The sequence below is a fragment of the Cavia porcellus genome, unplaced genomic scaffold (assembly GCF_034190915.1).
Source record: "Cavia porcellus strain 051 isolate PalLab524CR breed Dunkin Hartley unplaced genomic scaffold, mCavPor4.1 scaffold_26, whole genome shotgun sequence".
NCBI lineage: Eukaryota > Metazoa > Chordata > Mammalia > Rodentia > Caviidae > Cavia > Cavia porcellus.
Window position 1 is genome coordinate 46,468,047 of NW_026947509.1, and position 18,074 is coordinate 46,486,120.

The 18,074-nt window shown below is 37.5% G+C and overlaps 1 protein-coding gene across 11 annotated transcripts in view; it reads left to right on the top strand.

Moving 5' to 3' along the window:
* Window positions 1-18,074, top strand: part of Pikfyve (phosphoinositide kinase, FYVE-type zinc finger containing) — a 94,124-nt gene that overhangs the window by 31,614 nt on the left and 44,436 nt on the right. For 7 of the 11 annotated variants that reach the window (XM_063237377.1, XM_063237375.1, XM_063237381.1 and 4 more), the window contains 8 exons: window positions 195-306; window positions 1,412-1,559; window positions 2,081-2,248; window positions 7,481-7,540; window positions 8,708-8,837; window positions 9,271-9,451; window positions 10,095-10,169; window positions 13,879-13,986. In XM_063237377.1, the coding sequence (XP_063093447.1) occupies window positions 195-306; window positions 1,412-1,559; window positions 2,081-2,248; window positions 7,481-7,540; window positions 8,708-8,837; window positions 9,271-9,451; window positions 10,095-10,169; window positions 13,879-13,986 (982 nt within the window). Of the gene's footprint in view, window positions 1-194; window positions 307-1,411; window positions 1,560-2,080; window positions 2,260-7,480; window positions 7,541-8,707; window positions 8,838-9,270; window positions 9,452-10,094; window positions 10,170-13,878; window positions 13,987-18,074 lie in introns of those variants that run through there. The other 4 variants (XM_063237379.1, XM_063237382.1, XM_063237383.1 and 1 more) reach the window with 4 other exon arrangements.

Below are 18,074 nucleotides of genomic sequence, written 5' to 3' on the forward strand. Positions count from 1 at the left end.
CTAGTAGGTTTTTTTCCCCTTTACTATGGTACCTAGAATAAAATTTATACTTTGCTTCAGGTCTGTCTTATTGTATTCCTTATTTATCCAAGAACTATTTAAAATTCCAACTCTGATCAGAACTGAAAAACAAATTTACATTTTATGTTGTACCAGTGGAATTATTCTGACTGCTTTTGTTGGTCTTGATCCAGGGCACAAGCCATAGCGATCGGACAGGCAATGGTGGATGGACGCTGGCTGGACTGCGTCAGTCATCACGACCAGCTCTTCAGGGATGAGTATGCGCTGTACAGGCCGCTGCAGGTGATTCTCAGTGTTCCTGCTGATCTGGACGCAGCAAGCTTGTTTTTAGGCTTTCCTGCATCAGTGGGGTAAAAAGGAAGTGGATTGCTCAGAGATGCCTTTTATACCACGATGGCCCTGCCTGTGAGGGAAAGGTGCAACACTGTTTATTTCGGTGCTGGGGAAGGCACCCAGGGCCTGGTGCATTCTAAGCAAGTGCTCCACCACTGCACAGCCCTACTGCTTTGTTTTCTTTTTCTTTTTCTCCTCCTCCTCCTCCTTTTTTTTTCCTTTCTTCCTCTTTTTTCTTTCTTTCTTTTTTTTTTTTTTTTAACTTTAAAGTGCTTTTGATTTAGTAGCAGTGACGTTTTTCATTTTATTCCTTTAGTGTACCTTTGCTTAACCTTGGGATTGTGGTATTACTATTTCTTGTCATTTAATTTTAATGATTTTTAGCTTCACTTTACCTGTGCTTCTAGAATTAAGGAATGGCATATACATGACAAATGATTAAAAAATTTCATGTTAGCTGTCAAAATGGATTTTAATGCTAGTGGTATGAAATAATACATAAATTGTACAGAAATGATTATCTTCTTGACTTTAGAGGAAGACTTAAAGGGTATGCTTGTTTTACTGTTTTTGTGACTGTAAATACATATTTAAAAATAACAATATATATAGAACGCCTTTGTGAACTAAATTTGGAAACTCAGTGGTCAGAGAAAGGCAAAGAGCTTCAGAGGTTGGTGTGATGTAATTTGTTGTAATCAGTTATTTCCCAAGGTTTGACCTAAAATTGGCCCAGGTTAAACTAAATTAAAAGCTATCTTCACATTCAGGATTAAAGGGTGAAATGAAACTCTGTAAAATCTTTATCAAAGAAAATGTTTTCTTCATAATATGCTGTCTAAACCTTTTAGTTAATGAAAATTAGAATTTTAGGAGTGGAATTGTCAGTGTGATGCTCTTATAAAGTTTAGTTTTTATGTAACTTTTACTTCGGTTATGTAAGTTTACTGTTACTAGATTTGTAGAAATACTGAGCTACAATTTATTTGTGATGTGATAGCTCATGTTGTTGTTGAAATTAATTGTCCGGGTCCTTCTTGGTCCTTCCTTTCAGAGCACAGAATTTTCTGAGACGCCTTCTCCAGACAGTGACTCGGTGAATTCTATGGAAGGACACTCAGAGCCCTCCTGGTTCAAAGACATTAAGTTTGATGACAGTGACACAGAGCAGATAGCTGAAGAAGGTGATGATAATTTGGCTAGTGAGTTTGATTTTCTGACATTGTAGTTTTTATGGGTATGTACTTATGATACAATGAGTGTCTCATTTACTTCGAATGATTGCTAAACTTGTGGCGCCTGCTAAATGTAAACATGTGGTAGCAATCCTTGTTTTAGATACAGTATTTTCTTATGAAACCAACTTGGTAGGCAACTGGCATTTCCAGATTTTATTGTAGTATATAGTTTGCAGCAGCTTAAGAATAACTCTGAGCTAATAGTATTGCAGCAACTGTCTCACCGCCTCACTATAATATCAGACTTTTCTCTCTGCAGAACCTCCAATATATTTCTTTATTTTTCAAATTGATTTCATATTTAATATGTTCAAATTTTATATGTTTACACAGAAGTATGTGAAAATACTGTATCCATTTTGGTATTGCACATTGGGCTTGTATATTAAAAGAAACATTTTTCTCCTTTCCTCCAATACCCTGATAAAACCCATTTTTACTCCCCTCCTCTCCCTGTATTTCTTTCCCCTCCCCAACACTAAAAGATTCTGCCAGTCCTAGCAAGCGCACCTCAGTCAGCAGTTTCCAGTCCACAGTGGACAGTGACTCAGCCGCTTCCATCAGCCTGAACGTGGAGCTGGACAACGTGAACTTCCATATCAAGAAGCCCTCCAAGTACCCACATGTGCCCCCTCACCCTGCTGACCAAAAAGGTAGGAGGTAGTCATTATCTGGAATCCAGACAAGCTGGAGAGCTGCCCCCTGGTGTCCCCTGTCCCGTGTGGCTGAGGGGAATTGGTATGGGTCCTGTTCCACCCTTTCTCACACCTGCTCCCCACATACCTTGATGGTTGATTCCTTGTATTTCTCCTTTTCTCCCTCAGTATCACCATGCCCAGTTTAAAGCTTAGGGTCTTTAAAAGGAGCTGCATTTGACTGCTCTTCCCATAATGTGCAACTTCCAAGGTGGCATTTCTTTGCATTTATCACGTGGATGTTCTGCTCTAGTTTTTTCTCTTTCTTCACTTAACATTTTAAAGCCTGTTTGCCTTTGCAGTAACATAGTGTCTCTAAGCCTGTTCAGTTGCTTGAACTATACTGGCAGGAATTACACATTTAAAAAATCTTTTGCTACTGTTTAAAAGACCCAGTATGTATATAGTACTTAAAAAATTCTTATCTAATTAATACAAAATGAATTAATTATTTTTAGCTATTTTATTTGGTGATTTAGTTTACTGACTAAAAATGCCTTATTCAGGTCATTTGATATAAAATGAAAAATAAGGTAAACCATTTCTAAAATCTAACATATGACATGTAAGAAATGAAGTGCCTTTTTAAAAGCTGGATGATGAGCTTTACATTATTGGGTGTTTTAGAAACTAGTCTAAATTATGCCCATATTGTGGTATTATATAAAAGTAAATTGAGTAATCAGGGAGTTGTGTCATGATAATTAAAAAGTTATGCCGGTGAAGCACATCATTCCATCGTTTTACTTGGAGTTTGAATTTGGAACATTCAACTCAATAAATTGTCTCTTAAATCTGAAATGCTTGCCTAATTCTTTGCTATTTTGAACCTAAGGATAACAGAAACAAGATTTTTTAACTTAAATGCTTAAAGTAATTTGAAAAAACTTAAAATTTCTTGTCAGTATAAACTATATCTGCATGTTATAAAATGTTCTTAAGAGAATAATAAAAGGGTGTGTCTCACTTATAAGAAACTTAGAATGGGAAAGGAGATTTGTTTAGCAGTGAACATAGAAAAGATACACATCTTTATGAAAAGCCTCAAAACAGAATTTGGAAAAGTGATGGAGAATGTCTGAGTGAGCATGAAAGAACAGTGAAGCTGCCGTCACACTTGTGTGATGTAGGCTGTGGTCACGTGGAGGGTTTGAGGGTGCTTGTAACATAAACATGCAGATATGCGGGTGAGGCTGGCTGTATCATGACAGGACAGCTCCGCGCTATGCACACTTGTTGGCAATTTCATTTTGCTGAAAGCAGTATGTAGAAGCATAGCATGCTGATGATTTTACCTCTGGGACATTAAGGAAATTTTGAAAATCTTGAAAGTGATCTGTCATGGAATTCATAATGGTGAAGCACAGACGCCTGAGCATGGTCACACATTTACTCAGGGAAGCCTAACTTAAGGCTGGTGGCAGAACGAAGAACAAGAGGTTCCACTCATGGCGGTTTTACATGACATCTTGCAGGAAAGCAAAAGGGGAAGCACCTAGAGTTAAAAGCCATCATGGCGCCTCTGGGACCTCTGTGATCTCAGATCTTTAAAAAGATTGTCTGCACAGATTGTGAGCGGCAACCTTCACATGATAGTAAGTCTGAAAGGGGCCAGTGCTTTCAAGAAAAATGACAGCAGAGCCGAAGTCCAGATGGCGCTGAAGGTTGAAGAAAATGCCAAGGATATCTGGGAACAGATTCGGGGTGCCATAGAAAAGAAAGATTTGGCAAGTTATTTAGGGAGATTGTTAAAGTATTGATGACTGAAGAAAGGTTTTTTCCTTCTTTGTCAAGATTAATCTCAGCAGCAAAGAGTATAGTTGAAAGGAAAGGAAAGTGTAGGAGAGTGAAGAGGTGAGAGAAACCTGTTTATTTTAAGTAAGTCTGTTGCCGGGGTTAGGCGGACAGTATACCAGGTTATTGAAGGGCTGTAGGTCTGTGATCGTGGGGCTGGAGTTTGTTCTTGAAGAATCCTGTAAAATAGGAGAAAGTCTAGCTGACTGCAGTGATAAACACATTACATTTTTAAAAAAGGTGGCTTCTTAACAGTGCTTTAAAAGGCAGCAGAATTGGAGAAGAGCTTAGTGAATAGAGTACATTATGGTGTTCGGAAAAGGATTAATGTTGTGGGAGATTTGGTTTATTAACTAAAATAAGTAATTTTGAAACAACTTCATTTCCATCTTAGGGTGTAGGAGGTTAAGAGATCAGGAGAATATGATAGCTACAGCTTTCTGTGATGTCAGGCATTGAATAGTCCTTAATAGCTTTGTGAACGAAGATGACAGTTTTGTATATAAGGTGTGTTAGACTTAAAGACAGTGGTCATATGTGTTTTTTAAAATCACAGGTTCTGGGGTCTTTGTGACAGCTTACATGCATTTATGGGATACAAAATGATGTTATGATCTATGTGTATGTGGAACAATTAAATCAGGCTAATTAACATTATCCATTACTTTAGAGACGCGACTTGGATTTGTTTGTTTTTTTGTTTTTGGAGATAGGGTCTTGAAATGTAGTTCAGGCTGTCCTTGAACTCACTTTGTAGCCCTGGGTGACGTCAAATTCACAACCATCCTCCTGCCTTAGCCTCCTCAGTGCTGGAATTACAGGGGTGCATCACCACACCCAGAAATACTTAAAATTTTTGTGATGACATTTTCTTGGCAGTTTTAAATATAGAATGTACTATTATTAACTATAATCATGTTGTATAGTAAATCTCAAAAAATATATCCCGCTATTTACCTAGAATTTTCTATCCTTTGATCAACATTTCTCTTTCTCTCTCTTTTTTGATACTGGGGATCGAACTCATGACTTTGCGTTTGCCATGCAGGCACTTGCGCCACTGAGCTAACCCCCTGGCCCTCCCTGTCTTCTACCCAGCCTCTCACCACCACCATTCTATTTCCTATGGGTTTTGGGTATAAAAAACAGAAAGACTAGTTTGGTGAATGTAAGAGCTCAGCAGTACCACTGTTAACGCATGTAACTTGTCTTAATAGTAATGCAGAATATTGGAAGGATAAATAATAATTTGTTGTTAGCAGGAAGAGACTCCTATATTACATATATAAAGGTTTTTTTTTATTCAATATTGTTCAACACTTATTTTTTGGTCCATACTTTTAGTGTTTTTCAGATCTACAAATCATTAACATCTAGAGAATGCTAGCATATTAGATAGCAGAAATAGGATTTTAAAATCTGTATTTTCTTAAGCAGTAGCTGTGACTAACAAGATAAAATTTAACACAGATAGTGTAACTAGCCAAAGAAGTTCTTTTTTTGTTTTGGTTTTCTGAGACAGGATCTCATTATGTATATCTGGCTGGCTGGCTTTGCATTCACTGGCCCAGGCTGGCTTTGAACTGGTGGTGATCCTCCTACCTCTCAAGTGCTGGGATTGCAGGTGTGTATCACTACACCTGGCCTGTCTACTATTAATGGTCTGGAAAAAGCCATTCTCAGTAATAAGGTTTAGTTATCTGCAAATTCAGTTCAGTTCAATTCAGAATTTCTCACTATTGGTCTTAAAAAGTTGCACAATTAAAGTACATTTCCTTAAGTATGTGTTGCAAGTAGGATTCTAAACCATTCTGGGAATGGTAAGTAGAGAATAAAGAAGAAAATGAGAATGGTAGTTTCTGTAAGCCTCTTGATTAGATTTCCCTGTATGTGTGAGGCATAGAGGAGCAAGTTAAGCACATCATAAATCAAATCTAGAATGTGAGACATTATACAGGATTTTTGGCCTGAATTTTTAAAAATTCTTTATCACAGAAAGAACAACTTATGGAAAGTTCATTCTAGGTTAGAAAACAGTGAAGGGGTATGACATCCAAGTGCCACAAATGAACCTTGTTAGGTCTGAGTATGAAGAAAAACTACCAAAGGCATGTTGAGAACAGTTGGTTTATTTCAGTAGACATTAATAGCATTAAGATGCTGAGAGATGCTTGTTGAAGTCTTAGTGGAAAAGTGTTGTAGTGTGTATAACTTTAAATGGTTGGGGAAAAAAGCATATATATTTGTAGAGAGAAAAGAGATGTGACAAATCCTTAAATTGTGGAATCTAAGAAATTTACAGCATTGTATTTTAGAATATTTTTCATAACTTTGGGGAAATGCATCATTTCTGGACTCATTTAATCTTCAGTGTGAGAAGTAAAGCTCATGAAGAACAGTAAGCTGAACTAACAGAATTTAGGACTATACATTTCTGCAAGGAAAATACAGAAATAAAACATAGTGTCTATCTTACCTACATACTTGCATTTATTGTATATTGCATTTGTATACTGCAGATAATATAATTTTTCTACTTTCTGTTTGGAAGAATGATTACATTGGCTTATGAACATTTACTTTTGAAGTCCATTTGGATATAAATGAACTTGAAAAAATTTTTGTGGAGAATTTTTAAAGGAGTTTAAATACCTTGTGGTTTAATTTCCATATTAAAACCTCATTTGAACTAAGCTCAATCACCTACCTAGGGGAACATTTAAGGGGAAGTAATGAGTAAGTTTCACTTGTAAGAAACATACTTAAACTTTAAAAAGCATTCAGAGTGTGCTTAGCAGTTATCTTCTCACAAAAATTTGGCATGAGTTAGAACTTTTGAAAAACAAAAACTGAATAATGAGAAAAAACAAAACCTCAATAAAAAAACCTAATATCTTTATCCTCTGCTAATGTTAATTTCATATAAATTTGTTTTATAGCTTATATTCGTAAGTTTAAAATATGTTCTATCAAGTGGTTTCTTTGTGAACTACATTGTATATAGACGGATTCATTATTTGTTAAATCACAGTTATACATAAAAATTGCGTGACATTTTAGGCTTATTATGCAACTTACAACCTCAGGTTTCATAAACTGGTTCAGTTTTGGTAACTAGACATCTACCATTTGGTAAATGCTTGACATTTGAAGTAAAGTGAATTGTTTCATGGTTTGGTTCAGTTTGAATTCAAACCTATTAAGTTTAACCGTGAAGAGTTCAGAACACGTGTAAAGAGGCCTTTTAGCTCAAAGCTTTGTTGAGATGGGCCAGTGTGGCCCTTCCAAGGAGCAGGCTCTTGCATGTGGGTGTGTGCTTGGTGCACTTGCGCTGGCCTGTTGGAGTCATGTGTGTTTTCTTTTCTTCCTCTTCTCTGTTCTCTCCTGGCTATGCAGAGTATTTGGTTTGTGACTCTGGAGGACAACAGCTCTCCATAAGTGACGCTTTCATCAAAGGTAATTTTATCCACAGTTGTACAGGGGATGGTGTTTCTTGTTCCTGAGGGTATTCTGAGGTCCCAGCATAGTAATTGGCACAGAGTAGGTACTGAAAATATATTTGATTGTTTTAGTATCATAGGAACACCGCTTTGATATGTATAATGATATGTATAATGACTGAGAATGTTGAAAGATAAGAATGTAAACCTGAACTTGATTTGAGAATTCCCTGACCTGAAAAATAGTTGTTTGAAAGCATGCATTTATTTATTTATTTATTTATTTATTTAATTTATTTATTTATGAGACAGTGTCTCACTGTATATTCCAGGCTGGCCTCAAACTAATGGCAGTCTTCCTGCCTCAGCCTCCCAAGTGCTGGGATTACAGGAGTATGTCACCATGCCTGGTTGAAAGCTTTTAATTACAATTTCAATTTTATTTTTAAAGAATAGTTAATACTTTCTTACACTATGAATAAGTCCAAACTACATAGTGAGTCCAAGACCAGTCTGGACTCCATATTGAGATCCTGTCTCAAAATAAATTATCTGAATAGACTTTCCTCATTGTTTCCTGTTCAGAGATGAGATACCTGAGCAGAACCTTTGTGTTGAAAGCTCAGTGTCGGCACTGTTGTGTATTAATTCTGCAGGTGCTTATATTTACAATTTTCCATTTGTGATTTTGTGGGGGAAATAAAACACTTTCCTCTTTAAATATTACAACATGTGTTAAAGGACAGTGAAAAAAAAACAAAAGCCATTTTATTGCCTTTTATAAGCCATTTTTCACTTGAGTCCTAGTCTTTATGTAAATTTGCCCTTTTCAGTTCTGTTTTGGGGTTTTGGTGCTTATCAGTTGCTTCTCTTTTTTTTTTCATTTTCTCTTTTTGCAGTGCTGGGAATTGAGGTCAAACCTAGGTCCTTGCATAGGTTGGGGACATGCTCTATACCTCAGCCTCTGCTTCTGAATTTTTAATACATTTGTGTATGTACATATGTATTTCTGTATTATGTATTTTATGTATTTATTGTATATTATATGTCTTTGCCATTTTACACCAATAATTTATGTTGGCCAACTTAAAAAGTTTAAAAAGAGAAATTGTCAATTTGCAGTTGTGTGAATAGATAGTATACAGTGTGATGATGAACTAGTAACTTCTTCTTTTGTTCTTAGAATCCTTGTTTAATCGTCGAGTAGAGGAAAAGTCCAAAGAGCTGCCTTTCACGCCTTTGGGCTGGCATCACAACAATCTGGAGCTCCTGCGGGAGGAGAATGGGGAGAAGCAAGCCATGGAGAGGCTGCTGTAAGGCAGAGCGCTTTCTAATTTTAATTTTCTAGTTTTATTACCTTCAACGACTTAGGCAAGTGCATAGTTCCCTATGTAAAATAAAATAGAACTTACTTAGGATATAAAACATAATCTTATTTCTGGTGAAGTCTCTATAAAAAAGAAGAGCCCCAAACTGTTTGTCCACATTTATGTCTCAAAATTCTATTTCAGCAAATTAATGGAGACATCTTAATTAACTGTATTTACAGACTTCATTTACTGTATGCACAAAAACAATTAAGGTGCTTCTCCCAAACCCCATTAAGATGCAGATTCAGAAAAGAATGAGATCTTATTTGTGAGTCTTAATTAATATACTTATTTCTTTGTGGACTGCTTTTTGTGTTTTCAAAAATTGTGTCTAGAAGTACTGACTGTTGAAACATCTTTTTGTGACATTTTGTAGGTCAGCTAATCATAGTCACATGATGGCACTTCTTCAGCAGTTGCTCCATAATGACTCATTGTCACCCTCTTGGAGGGACATCATTGTGTCGCTGGTCTGCCAGGTTGTTCAGACAGTCCGACCTGATGTCAAGAACCAGGATGATGACATGGATATCCGTCAGTTTGTCCACATCAAAAAGGTGAGCTCTCCTAATGCTCCATAAATTTGAGAATCATGAGGCTGGCCGGATGGCAGTTTGTCTCTTACTAAGTAATCTAAAAAGAAAGTCATCACTGCGAGGATTGCTGGTGATGAGTGGGTGTTTTGTTCTCTGCTCCATTAGCAGTGCACTTGGGGGATGTGGGAGCCACTCGGAAGTGAGAAGTGGGTGGAAGGGTTGAGTTGCATGGAGGATGAGGTGGGAACCCAAGCAAGTATAGTTCTTTTCTTTCTCACTTCTTCTTGACTGACACACTGGTTCTGAAAAAGTGTGTTCTTGCCAATCAGTGGCTCATTGCTTTAATTCAACAGTAATAGAGTTCTGTGTATATTTGTCACTACAGCTAAAACAACACTAGTTTTTAATCGCTGTAGACACCAGTTTATTCAGCCACTGAGTACTTTAGAGTCAAATAGTACATTAGAGAATAGGGATTGGGAAGCAGACCATTAGGCAGAGATGCTATTAGTCACCAACTAAAAGGAATAAATATATCCTGGAACTTTGTGTCCTCATTAGATCATATAATAGTTAAAATACAACATGTAAAGGAATAAGAGCATCCACCTGAGTGGATTTTAAGGATTTATCACTGAATTTGTTTTCTTAATTACTCCATTAGATTCCTGGTGGAAAGAAATTTGATTCGGTGGTTGTCAATGGCTTTGTTTGTACGAAGAACGTTGCACATAAAAAGGTAACGTGATTCAGTTCAACAGTGAAGTAAAGCAGGTACTTGTGAGCTAGGCTGACAAGTTGGTATACCTTAATAGGCAAATAGGCATCAAGGGCAACTAGCAGGTGACATTTTGGAGGTTGATAGAGGGTCTCTTGGAGCTGATGTTGAATGGATTGTAATTTGCATAGTGAGAATTCATCAGACAGAAGGGAGGAGGAAGGCTAGGCTTCCAGAGCAAGAGTGTTAGAGTATTGGTGTATTCTCTTCAGGTCTTGCCACTATCTCAGGAGATGTGGTTCTTCGGGAGTCTTTCAGGAGGCTTAGCATTATAAAACTGTTCTCCATTCTACGCTGAGCTATAGAACTTCTGTTGTTATCTGTCATCCTTCTCACCTGTGCTCTCTCTCCCTGAGTCCTGAAGCTTTTCTTGCACCAGCACAGAGTTGGAGTAAAATAACCTTGGGGATTAAGTAGTCTCTGAGGTCCTCAGATGTCAGGTGGGCTGGGCGACGGCAGATGAGGCTGGAGGAAGCAGGCAAGGGCATTTTGTCCCAGTAATGGGCTGAAACTTTGCTTGGCAGGCCTCTAACTCTCAGAGGTTGGCACAGATAGTGTGGATCGCCCATGGATCTAGTTAAGTGTGTTGCTGCCTGAGCTCAACGTCTTAGAAGTTCTGCTTCATCAAGGCTGGGAGAGTGGGAGTGTCTGGAGGCTGCGGAGGAAGTGGTGGTGAGAATTAAAGTGGGAACTCCAGTGCTACGTGCATGTAGGAAATAGTGCAGCTAAACCCGTTAGTACATGCAGCTGTATCTTGTGGTGAAAAATGAACAGGTACAACCAGAAACATGGAGGAGATGCAGCTCAGCAGCATGGCACCTGCCTGTGAAGTGTAAGGTTATTTCGCAGTACAAAACAAAAACAAAACAAAGAAACATAGGCCCTCTAAATGTTTCCAGAGTCGTTTGTTGGTGCTCACATTTTAATACTGAGTAGCAGTATTTTCAGACCTTGCTGTGCTCCAGAGTTACCTAAGTTTCTTACTAAAATAGAGATATCCTGGCCTCACTTCTGGAGATACTGATTTTCTTTCAGTGAGAGCCGAGGGAGAGTCCTGCCTTGAGCAAGTAGACTGATGAACTGTAATCATGTTTTCATTCTTTTCTAAGTGGAGAGTAATACAGTTGGCCCACGGTAACCACAGGGAATTGGTACCAGGTCCTTAGTGATACTGAGATGTGAGGGTGCTCAAGCCCCCTCACTAAAACGGTGCAGGCTTTGCATATAAACTGTGTCTACTCTCCTGGTTACTTCACATTATTTCTAGGTTTCTTACAAGAGTATAGTGTAAATGCTGGTTAGTAGTCATGTTTAGGAAATGATGACGAGACAAAATCTGCATATTTAGTACAGGCACAGTTTTTTTCCCTCCACATACGTTCTGTCTATGCTGGGTTGAACCCATGGATTGAAGCCACAGATGTGGAACTTATGAATACAGAGGGCTGATTGTAAGGAATTATGCCTCCACAAAATTATTAGTGACCACAGATGCATAAAAGTGTGCTTGGATTCAGTATTATTTCACAGCAGGCTCTCGTGGCTTTCCTCCTGAGAGCCCCCCTGTTTCCTGCAAAGCCTACTTTTATCTTGCTTTTTCCTCTTTTACTCAGCCCAGACTTGCTCTGCAGAGCCAGTTTCTCCCTCACTGTTCACTTTTACTTTTTAAAATAAACTTTGCCACTGGTGTGGGGAGCAGAATTGCATAGCAGTAGCCCCAGATTGGCCAATATTTCATTAATAGTCTTTTTTAAAAAATGTATTAGCACACTTGCAGTTCAGGGAGTTTGCAGTCATCTTGGGGAGTGGTTCTGTGTTCACACTATAGTGTGTGTTTTACTTCATCCCTTTATCTTTCTGTCCCCCTCTGCCTTCCTCTTTCAGTTCCCCCTCACCAGTTTCATACTTTTTCGTGTTATTTTTCTGTTCTTTTTTTTGGTACCAGGAATTGAACTCAGGACCTTGTGCTTGCTGGGCAGGCACTTGTGCCGCTGAGCTATATCTCCAGCTCTCTAAGCCTGTAATTTCTTTCTTTTTTTTTTTTTATTTTTGGTACTGGGTATTGAACTTGTGACCTCACACTTACCACAGGTGCTTATGCCACTGAGCTAAATCCCCAGCCCTGTGTTATTTTTCTTGGCTCATGTTATGTCTATAAGGCTTACATTGATTAGAATCGTTAGAATCCTGTGCATTGGCACATCTTTGTTTTTCTCATTTCATTAATAGCCTTATTAAAACAAGATTACTCTTTAAAGTTGTATTTTAAACTTAATTAAGTGATGTTTAATTTTAAGCCAGATTAAGATAAACATATTATATTTTTCACAGGAACTACAGAAAGCCACATGTGGGTATGGTAGAAAAATGCGCATGAGTGACTGACTTGCCCTCCAATCATATTTAAAGATAGCCTTAAATTTGCAATGGCTAAAAGACCCTAGTGGGTGCCTGCTGTCAGCTGTTCGGCGCAGTGTACAGTGTGTGAGGGAGGTCAGTCTGATGCCTGCCTGATTGCAGGTTGCAGGCTATGGTGCCTACAGATGTTAGTTGCATGTTTGGGACACTTGAGACTCTAATTTTGGAGATGGTTTAAAATTTGCTTTTTAATTTTATGTCACCCAGTTGAACTTGCCAGCTGAAATGATTATTTGAAACTGTAAACTATTAGGAGTATGTTCAGAAGGCAGTTTAATTCTTTTTTTCCTCTTCTGCCCCATTTGGAAGTTCATCCTCTTACTGGTTTGTTCTGGAGGCATTTCAGTTATTTTGTTTTTCATCTACCTCTCTTGAAACAAAATTTGTTTTGCTTTGTTTTTTTGAGAAAGAGTCTTGCTATAGTTCAGGCCAACTTGAACTCACTATGTAGCCCAGGCTGTCCTTGAACTCGAAGCAATCTGTCTGCCTCAGCCTCCCAGGGCTGGGATTATAGGCATATACTGCCACACCTGGCCTACTTGAATTTTTTTTTTTTTTGATAGCAAACAATAGTTTGTCCTTGAGAGAGTGCCAGTATGTGTTTTACAGATTGAGTCCTTATTTGTAGCTTTTTATGAGCAGAAAAAGGGGGGCAGTTTGTAGGTAAAAAGCATTCACATAGACAAGTAGTGGTTTTTCTCAAACATTATGAATATCTAACCAATATCTAACTGTAAATAAAGAATAATATGTACATAAACTGTTCAAACAGTACCATGACTTTACAATCTTTAAAATTTTTGTTAGTGCATCTGTTTAGTGCATAATCTTTATATTGTTTGTGGGTAGTCAGTACATGTGTGTAACACATCTTAACTCCTGTTTTTCATTCCTTTCCTCTCCTTTCCATCTCTTGAATGGAAATGTGCTGTCAGAGTTCTATCTTGGAGTAGCCTGTTTGTAAGCCCCATATAATAATGTCTTATAATAAATGAAGTTTGATAAAAGTTAAAGAGATAGAGGAATAGATTTGACTAAGTACAAGACACATTTTAAAAGAATTTTGCTTTGGTCTGAACAAATTATTTGGAAAAAAAAAGAACTCAAAAATACTAAAGGACAGTATATTAACACTGAAAAAATGATGTTCTTTAAATTAGTGGTAATTAGGAACAGTAGGAATTTAAAGTTATGATCAAAAGAAGTCTGAATTACAAACCTTTAGCAGCATTAACTGTTCATTTTGTTGCAGATGAATTCTTGTATTAAAAACCCCAAAATTCTTCTGTTGAAGTGTTCCATCGAGTATCTCTACAGAGAAGAAACGAAGTTCACTTGCATTGATCCTATTGTGCTTCAGGTACTGTTTGTTACTCAAGAATTTTGAGGGATGTAGTTTTTTTTTTGTGGGGAGATGTAGGTTTTTAAAATTAATTTTATTGGTATACGTTAGCTATCCATCATGATCACATTCGTCTTAGGGAGTCTGTGCCTGAACGTGGTGAGTCTTGATTCTTTTAATGCCTCATTCCCCTCAATCCCTCTTCCCCTCCTTGTTTACGAAAGCTTTGTTTTCATATTTTCTTTCTATTCTTTTTTTTTTTTTTTCTGCGTTTGGAGGGATATGTTTTACTATGATACTTGCTGTCTTTTAATTATTTTTAAAGGAAACTTCTTACTCATGTTGTTTTTAAAAATTCATTGTAAAAAATAATTGTATTATTTAGAGCTAGCTTACCCAACCCGCTACCCTCGTTTTTAAAGTTTGAGATTGCTAAAGGGAACTCAGGACTACATCAAACAGAAAAGTGAAACCCAAAGGTTGGTTTCCCTTTCCCACTTGGGCCATTGATTTCCTGGGAAAATTTTTGGAACTTTTCAGGTCTTGCTGTAGTCTTCATTTGATACTATTGTCTGTTCTGTTAAACATTTCTGGAATACATTGAATTTGTATATAGTTGGCAAGAAGAGGAATGTCACATGCAAATGCTGCTGGCTTCTGTGTGTTTTCCTAAGCAAGGGGGCTCAGAATAGCTGCAGTAAGATTATAGTCCTCATTTGGAAATGAAAAGTGCCTAATCTCAGCTGTTGTACAGGCAAGAGTCTTTTCGCTCTGTTTTGTTGTTGTTGTTTTTTAAGACAGGGTGTTATTTTATGGTTCAAGCAGCCTTTAACTCACTATGTAGCCCAGGCTGGCTTAGAACTCGGTAAGATCCTCCTGCCTTGGCCTCCTGAGAAGGTAAATGTGAGCACCTGCCTGCAGGTTCTCTCCCCAGGGAGGCACCCCTGGACCCTGTGTGTTTGTTGGTAGCTTTAACTGCGCAGGGCTCCATGCCCAGGTGTATGGTTGTAGTCTGTTGTATGCCTTTTAAATTTCCTTCGATGCAGCCTCTTTGCTGTCTGGCTGTCTGGGCTGTCCAGGTTCTCTTCTGCTCAAGTGCTGGTGTTGTGCATATGAAGTTGGCTAGGTTTTAAGTTTTTTGCCTTTTTTTTTTTTTTTTTTTTCCAGAAAAGGTGTTAATTTAATGTGTGGTCATTCAAAATGGGAAGTTTTCAGCAATGTAAATACCATATTGCAGGAGAAATTTATACCCAGTTACAGAAACCTTTAGGAAAAGCTTACTTGAAAATTCAAGGTAATCAACATCTTCCTAATCATGTTTGTTCTGAATTCATAGATACTAGTAAGCAAAACTGAGCAGTGGTCCAAGGTGTAGTGCGTTTGGAAATTGTGCTCCAATCTCGAGCCTGTTGCCTGGGTCTCACTCAGTGTTTTTTGGAATCAGCTGATGTTACCAGTAAACATGTGGCTAGACTTAGTTGTAGTTTGACTGCTATGATTTTTTTTCAGCAGAGAACTTGAAAGAGAGGAATTGATTAGTGCTGTTATGGGATGGAAGGAACTGCTGGTGAGTGTTCTTGGTGCTGAAAGTCAGGTGCATGGCTGCTCACTTGTGTCTCGTGCACTGGACTCCGCTTCCATCTCCGTGCTGGGGCTTTTCTATCTCACAGAAGATTTCCACAGAGGCCCTTTCCAGGATTAGATCATTGATCGTGGCTGCATGCTGGTTGTAGAGATGATAAAATGAAGTAGGGTAATTGAAATCTACAGGTACTACTGTGTTGTTATTTTTTTTTTTTTTTTTTATTTAAGAGGAAAAAGAGAAAAACACAAAACAAACCAAAGCGGCGTAAGGGTACACGCAATACAGAACTACAAACAAAACAAAACAAAACAAAAAAACATAACAGTAAGAAATCACCTGCTAGTAGATTACACACTATCTTCTTGAAAATAGTTCCTCAAATCACAGTATCAAAGAACACAAGGTGGACATTCAAACAGGGAGTCCGCAAACAGCTGTGTTTAATGTTCCAAAAACATTGATATAGTCAGCTATTTAACACCCCCAAACACACTTGCTGTTATATCCGTTAGAGCTCTTTTTCTTTTTTTTTTCCCTCTCTTTTTTACAACAAAACCCACACATCCTGGATTTTATTACTCCTTAGTGCTCATTACTTTCTTTGGGGGGAGGAAAGAATACAGTCAAATATGGCAAAACAAAGCTGTCAGTCAATACCAAGGGTAGACATAGCACATGGTGCAGAACAGAGTACAAGTTTATCAACAATAATTATCAACGTTGTCCCCTGTTTCCTTAAAAAGAATTGTCTATCTCAACAGATATCATAAAGTTGGACAAAACAGTAGAGAACAAGACCAATACAACTTAGGCATTGTAAACATTACAAGACTTCCAAAGAATACAATAGTCAAACCAGAATGGGTATCTTAGTGAATCTTATTGTCTTCAAAGTAGGTGCCTATGTCTTCAAACTTGATACTATCATATAGAATGGAACAGAGTCTAATCAGTCAAAACAAGATCATGGGAGTACTACAGGACTTCAAAACAAGTTAATAGGAAATCGAAAAGAGTTACTATTTATATATCCTAATTTTTTTGAATTTTTTCTTTAATTAAGACAAACATAAGAAATGACTAAATAATTTTTTTTTGAAACAATAAGGGGGAGATTGAGATAAAACAGGACATAACAATATAACAATAGAGGTCACAGCATGACTGTTTCAACAACCTAGTACTTCACCACCTTATAACCTGACTTAATAGTAGTTACCATAGTGTCTTTTTCCTTGAAATATTTGGATAAAACTTCATATACTCTAGCTTCAAATATTTTCATATCAAGAAGCCCAGAATAAAGCCTTTCTAATTAATGAGTGAAAACTTTATAAGGCTTCAAGGCCACCTAATGGGGAATCATGATTACCACATATTTTTATATATTTGAATCATTATTTACATTAGGGAAACTATTCGGTATTCACACATGCGAGATTGATTTATTTCACTAATGAGTATGGTCTCAAGCTGCGCCCATTTATTGATAAATATCTCAATGTGATCCTTCTTTATAGCTGAATAATACTCCATTGTATAGAAATACCACAACTTTTTTATCCATTCCTCAGTTGATGGACACTTGGGTTGTTTCCAAGATCTGGCGATTACAAATTGTGCTGCTATAAACATAGGTGCACATATATCACTGTGGTATGATGCTTTCAGTTCTTCTGGGAATATGCCTAGAAGTGGAATAGCTGGAATAAATGGGATTTCCAGTCCCAACTTTTTGAGAAATCTCCAGACAGATCTCCACAAAGGCTGTACCAGTCTACACTCCCACCAGCAGTGCAGGAGAGTTCCTTTTTCCCCACAGCCTCTCCAGCATTTGTTGTCGGTTTTCTTGATCCTGGCCATTCTTTCAGGAGTGAGATGGTATCTCAGTGTGGTTTTAATTTGCATTTCTCTAATGACCAATGATGATGAGCATTTTTTCATGTATTTATTTGCCATTTGCATTTCTTCATCTGAGAATTGCATATTCATCTCAGATGCCCATTTTTGGATTGGATCTTTGAATTTTGGAGGTCTGAGTTTCTTTAATTCTTTATATGTTTTAGACAAGAGGCCCTTGTCTGAGAGAGAGTTCACTAAAATCTTTTCCCAGTTTGTGGGTTTTCTTTTCACTATGCTGGAGATTTCTTTTGACATGCAGAAACTTTTTAATAAGAAGTGGTCCCATTTATTGATTCTGGGAAGTATTTCCCGTGCGGTTTGAGTCCTGTTCATGAATTCTTTACCTACTCCTATGTCTCCAAGGTTTCTACCTAATTTGTCTTCCAATAGATTTAGTGTTTCTGTTTTAATATTCAGATCTTTGACCCATTTAGATTTTAATTTAGTACATGGTGATAGACATGGGTCTAGCTTTAGTTTTCGGCAAATGGAGAGCCAGTTTTTCCAGCACCATTTATTAAAGAGACTGTCGTTCTTCCAGTGAACCTGCTTGGCTCCTTTATCAAAAATAAGGTGGTTGAGTGTGTTCGTAGTTGTGGTTGTATCTTCTAATCTATTC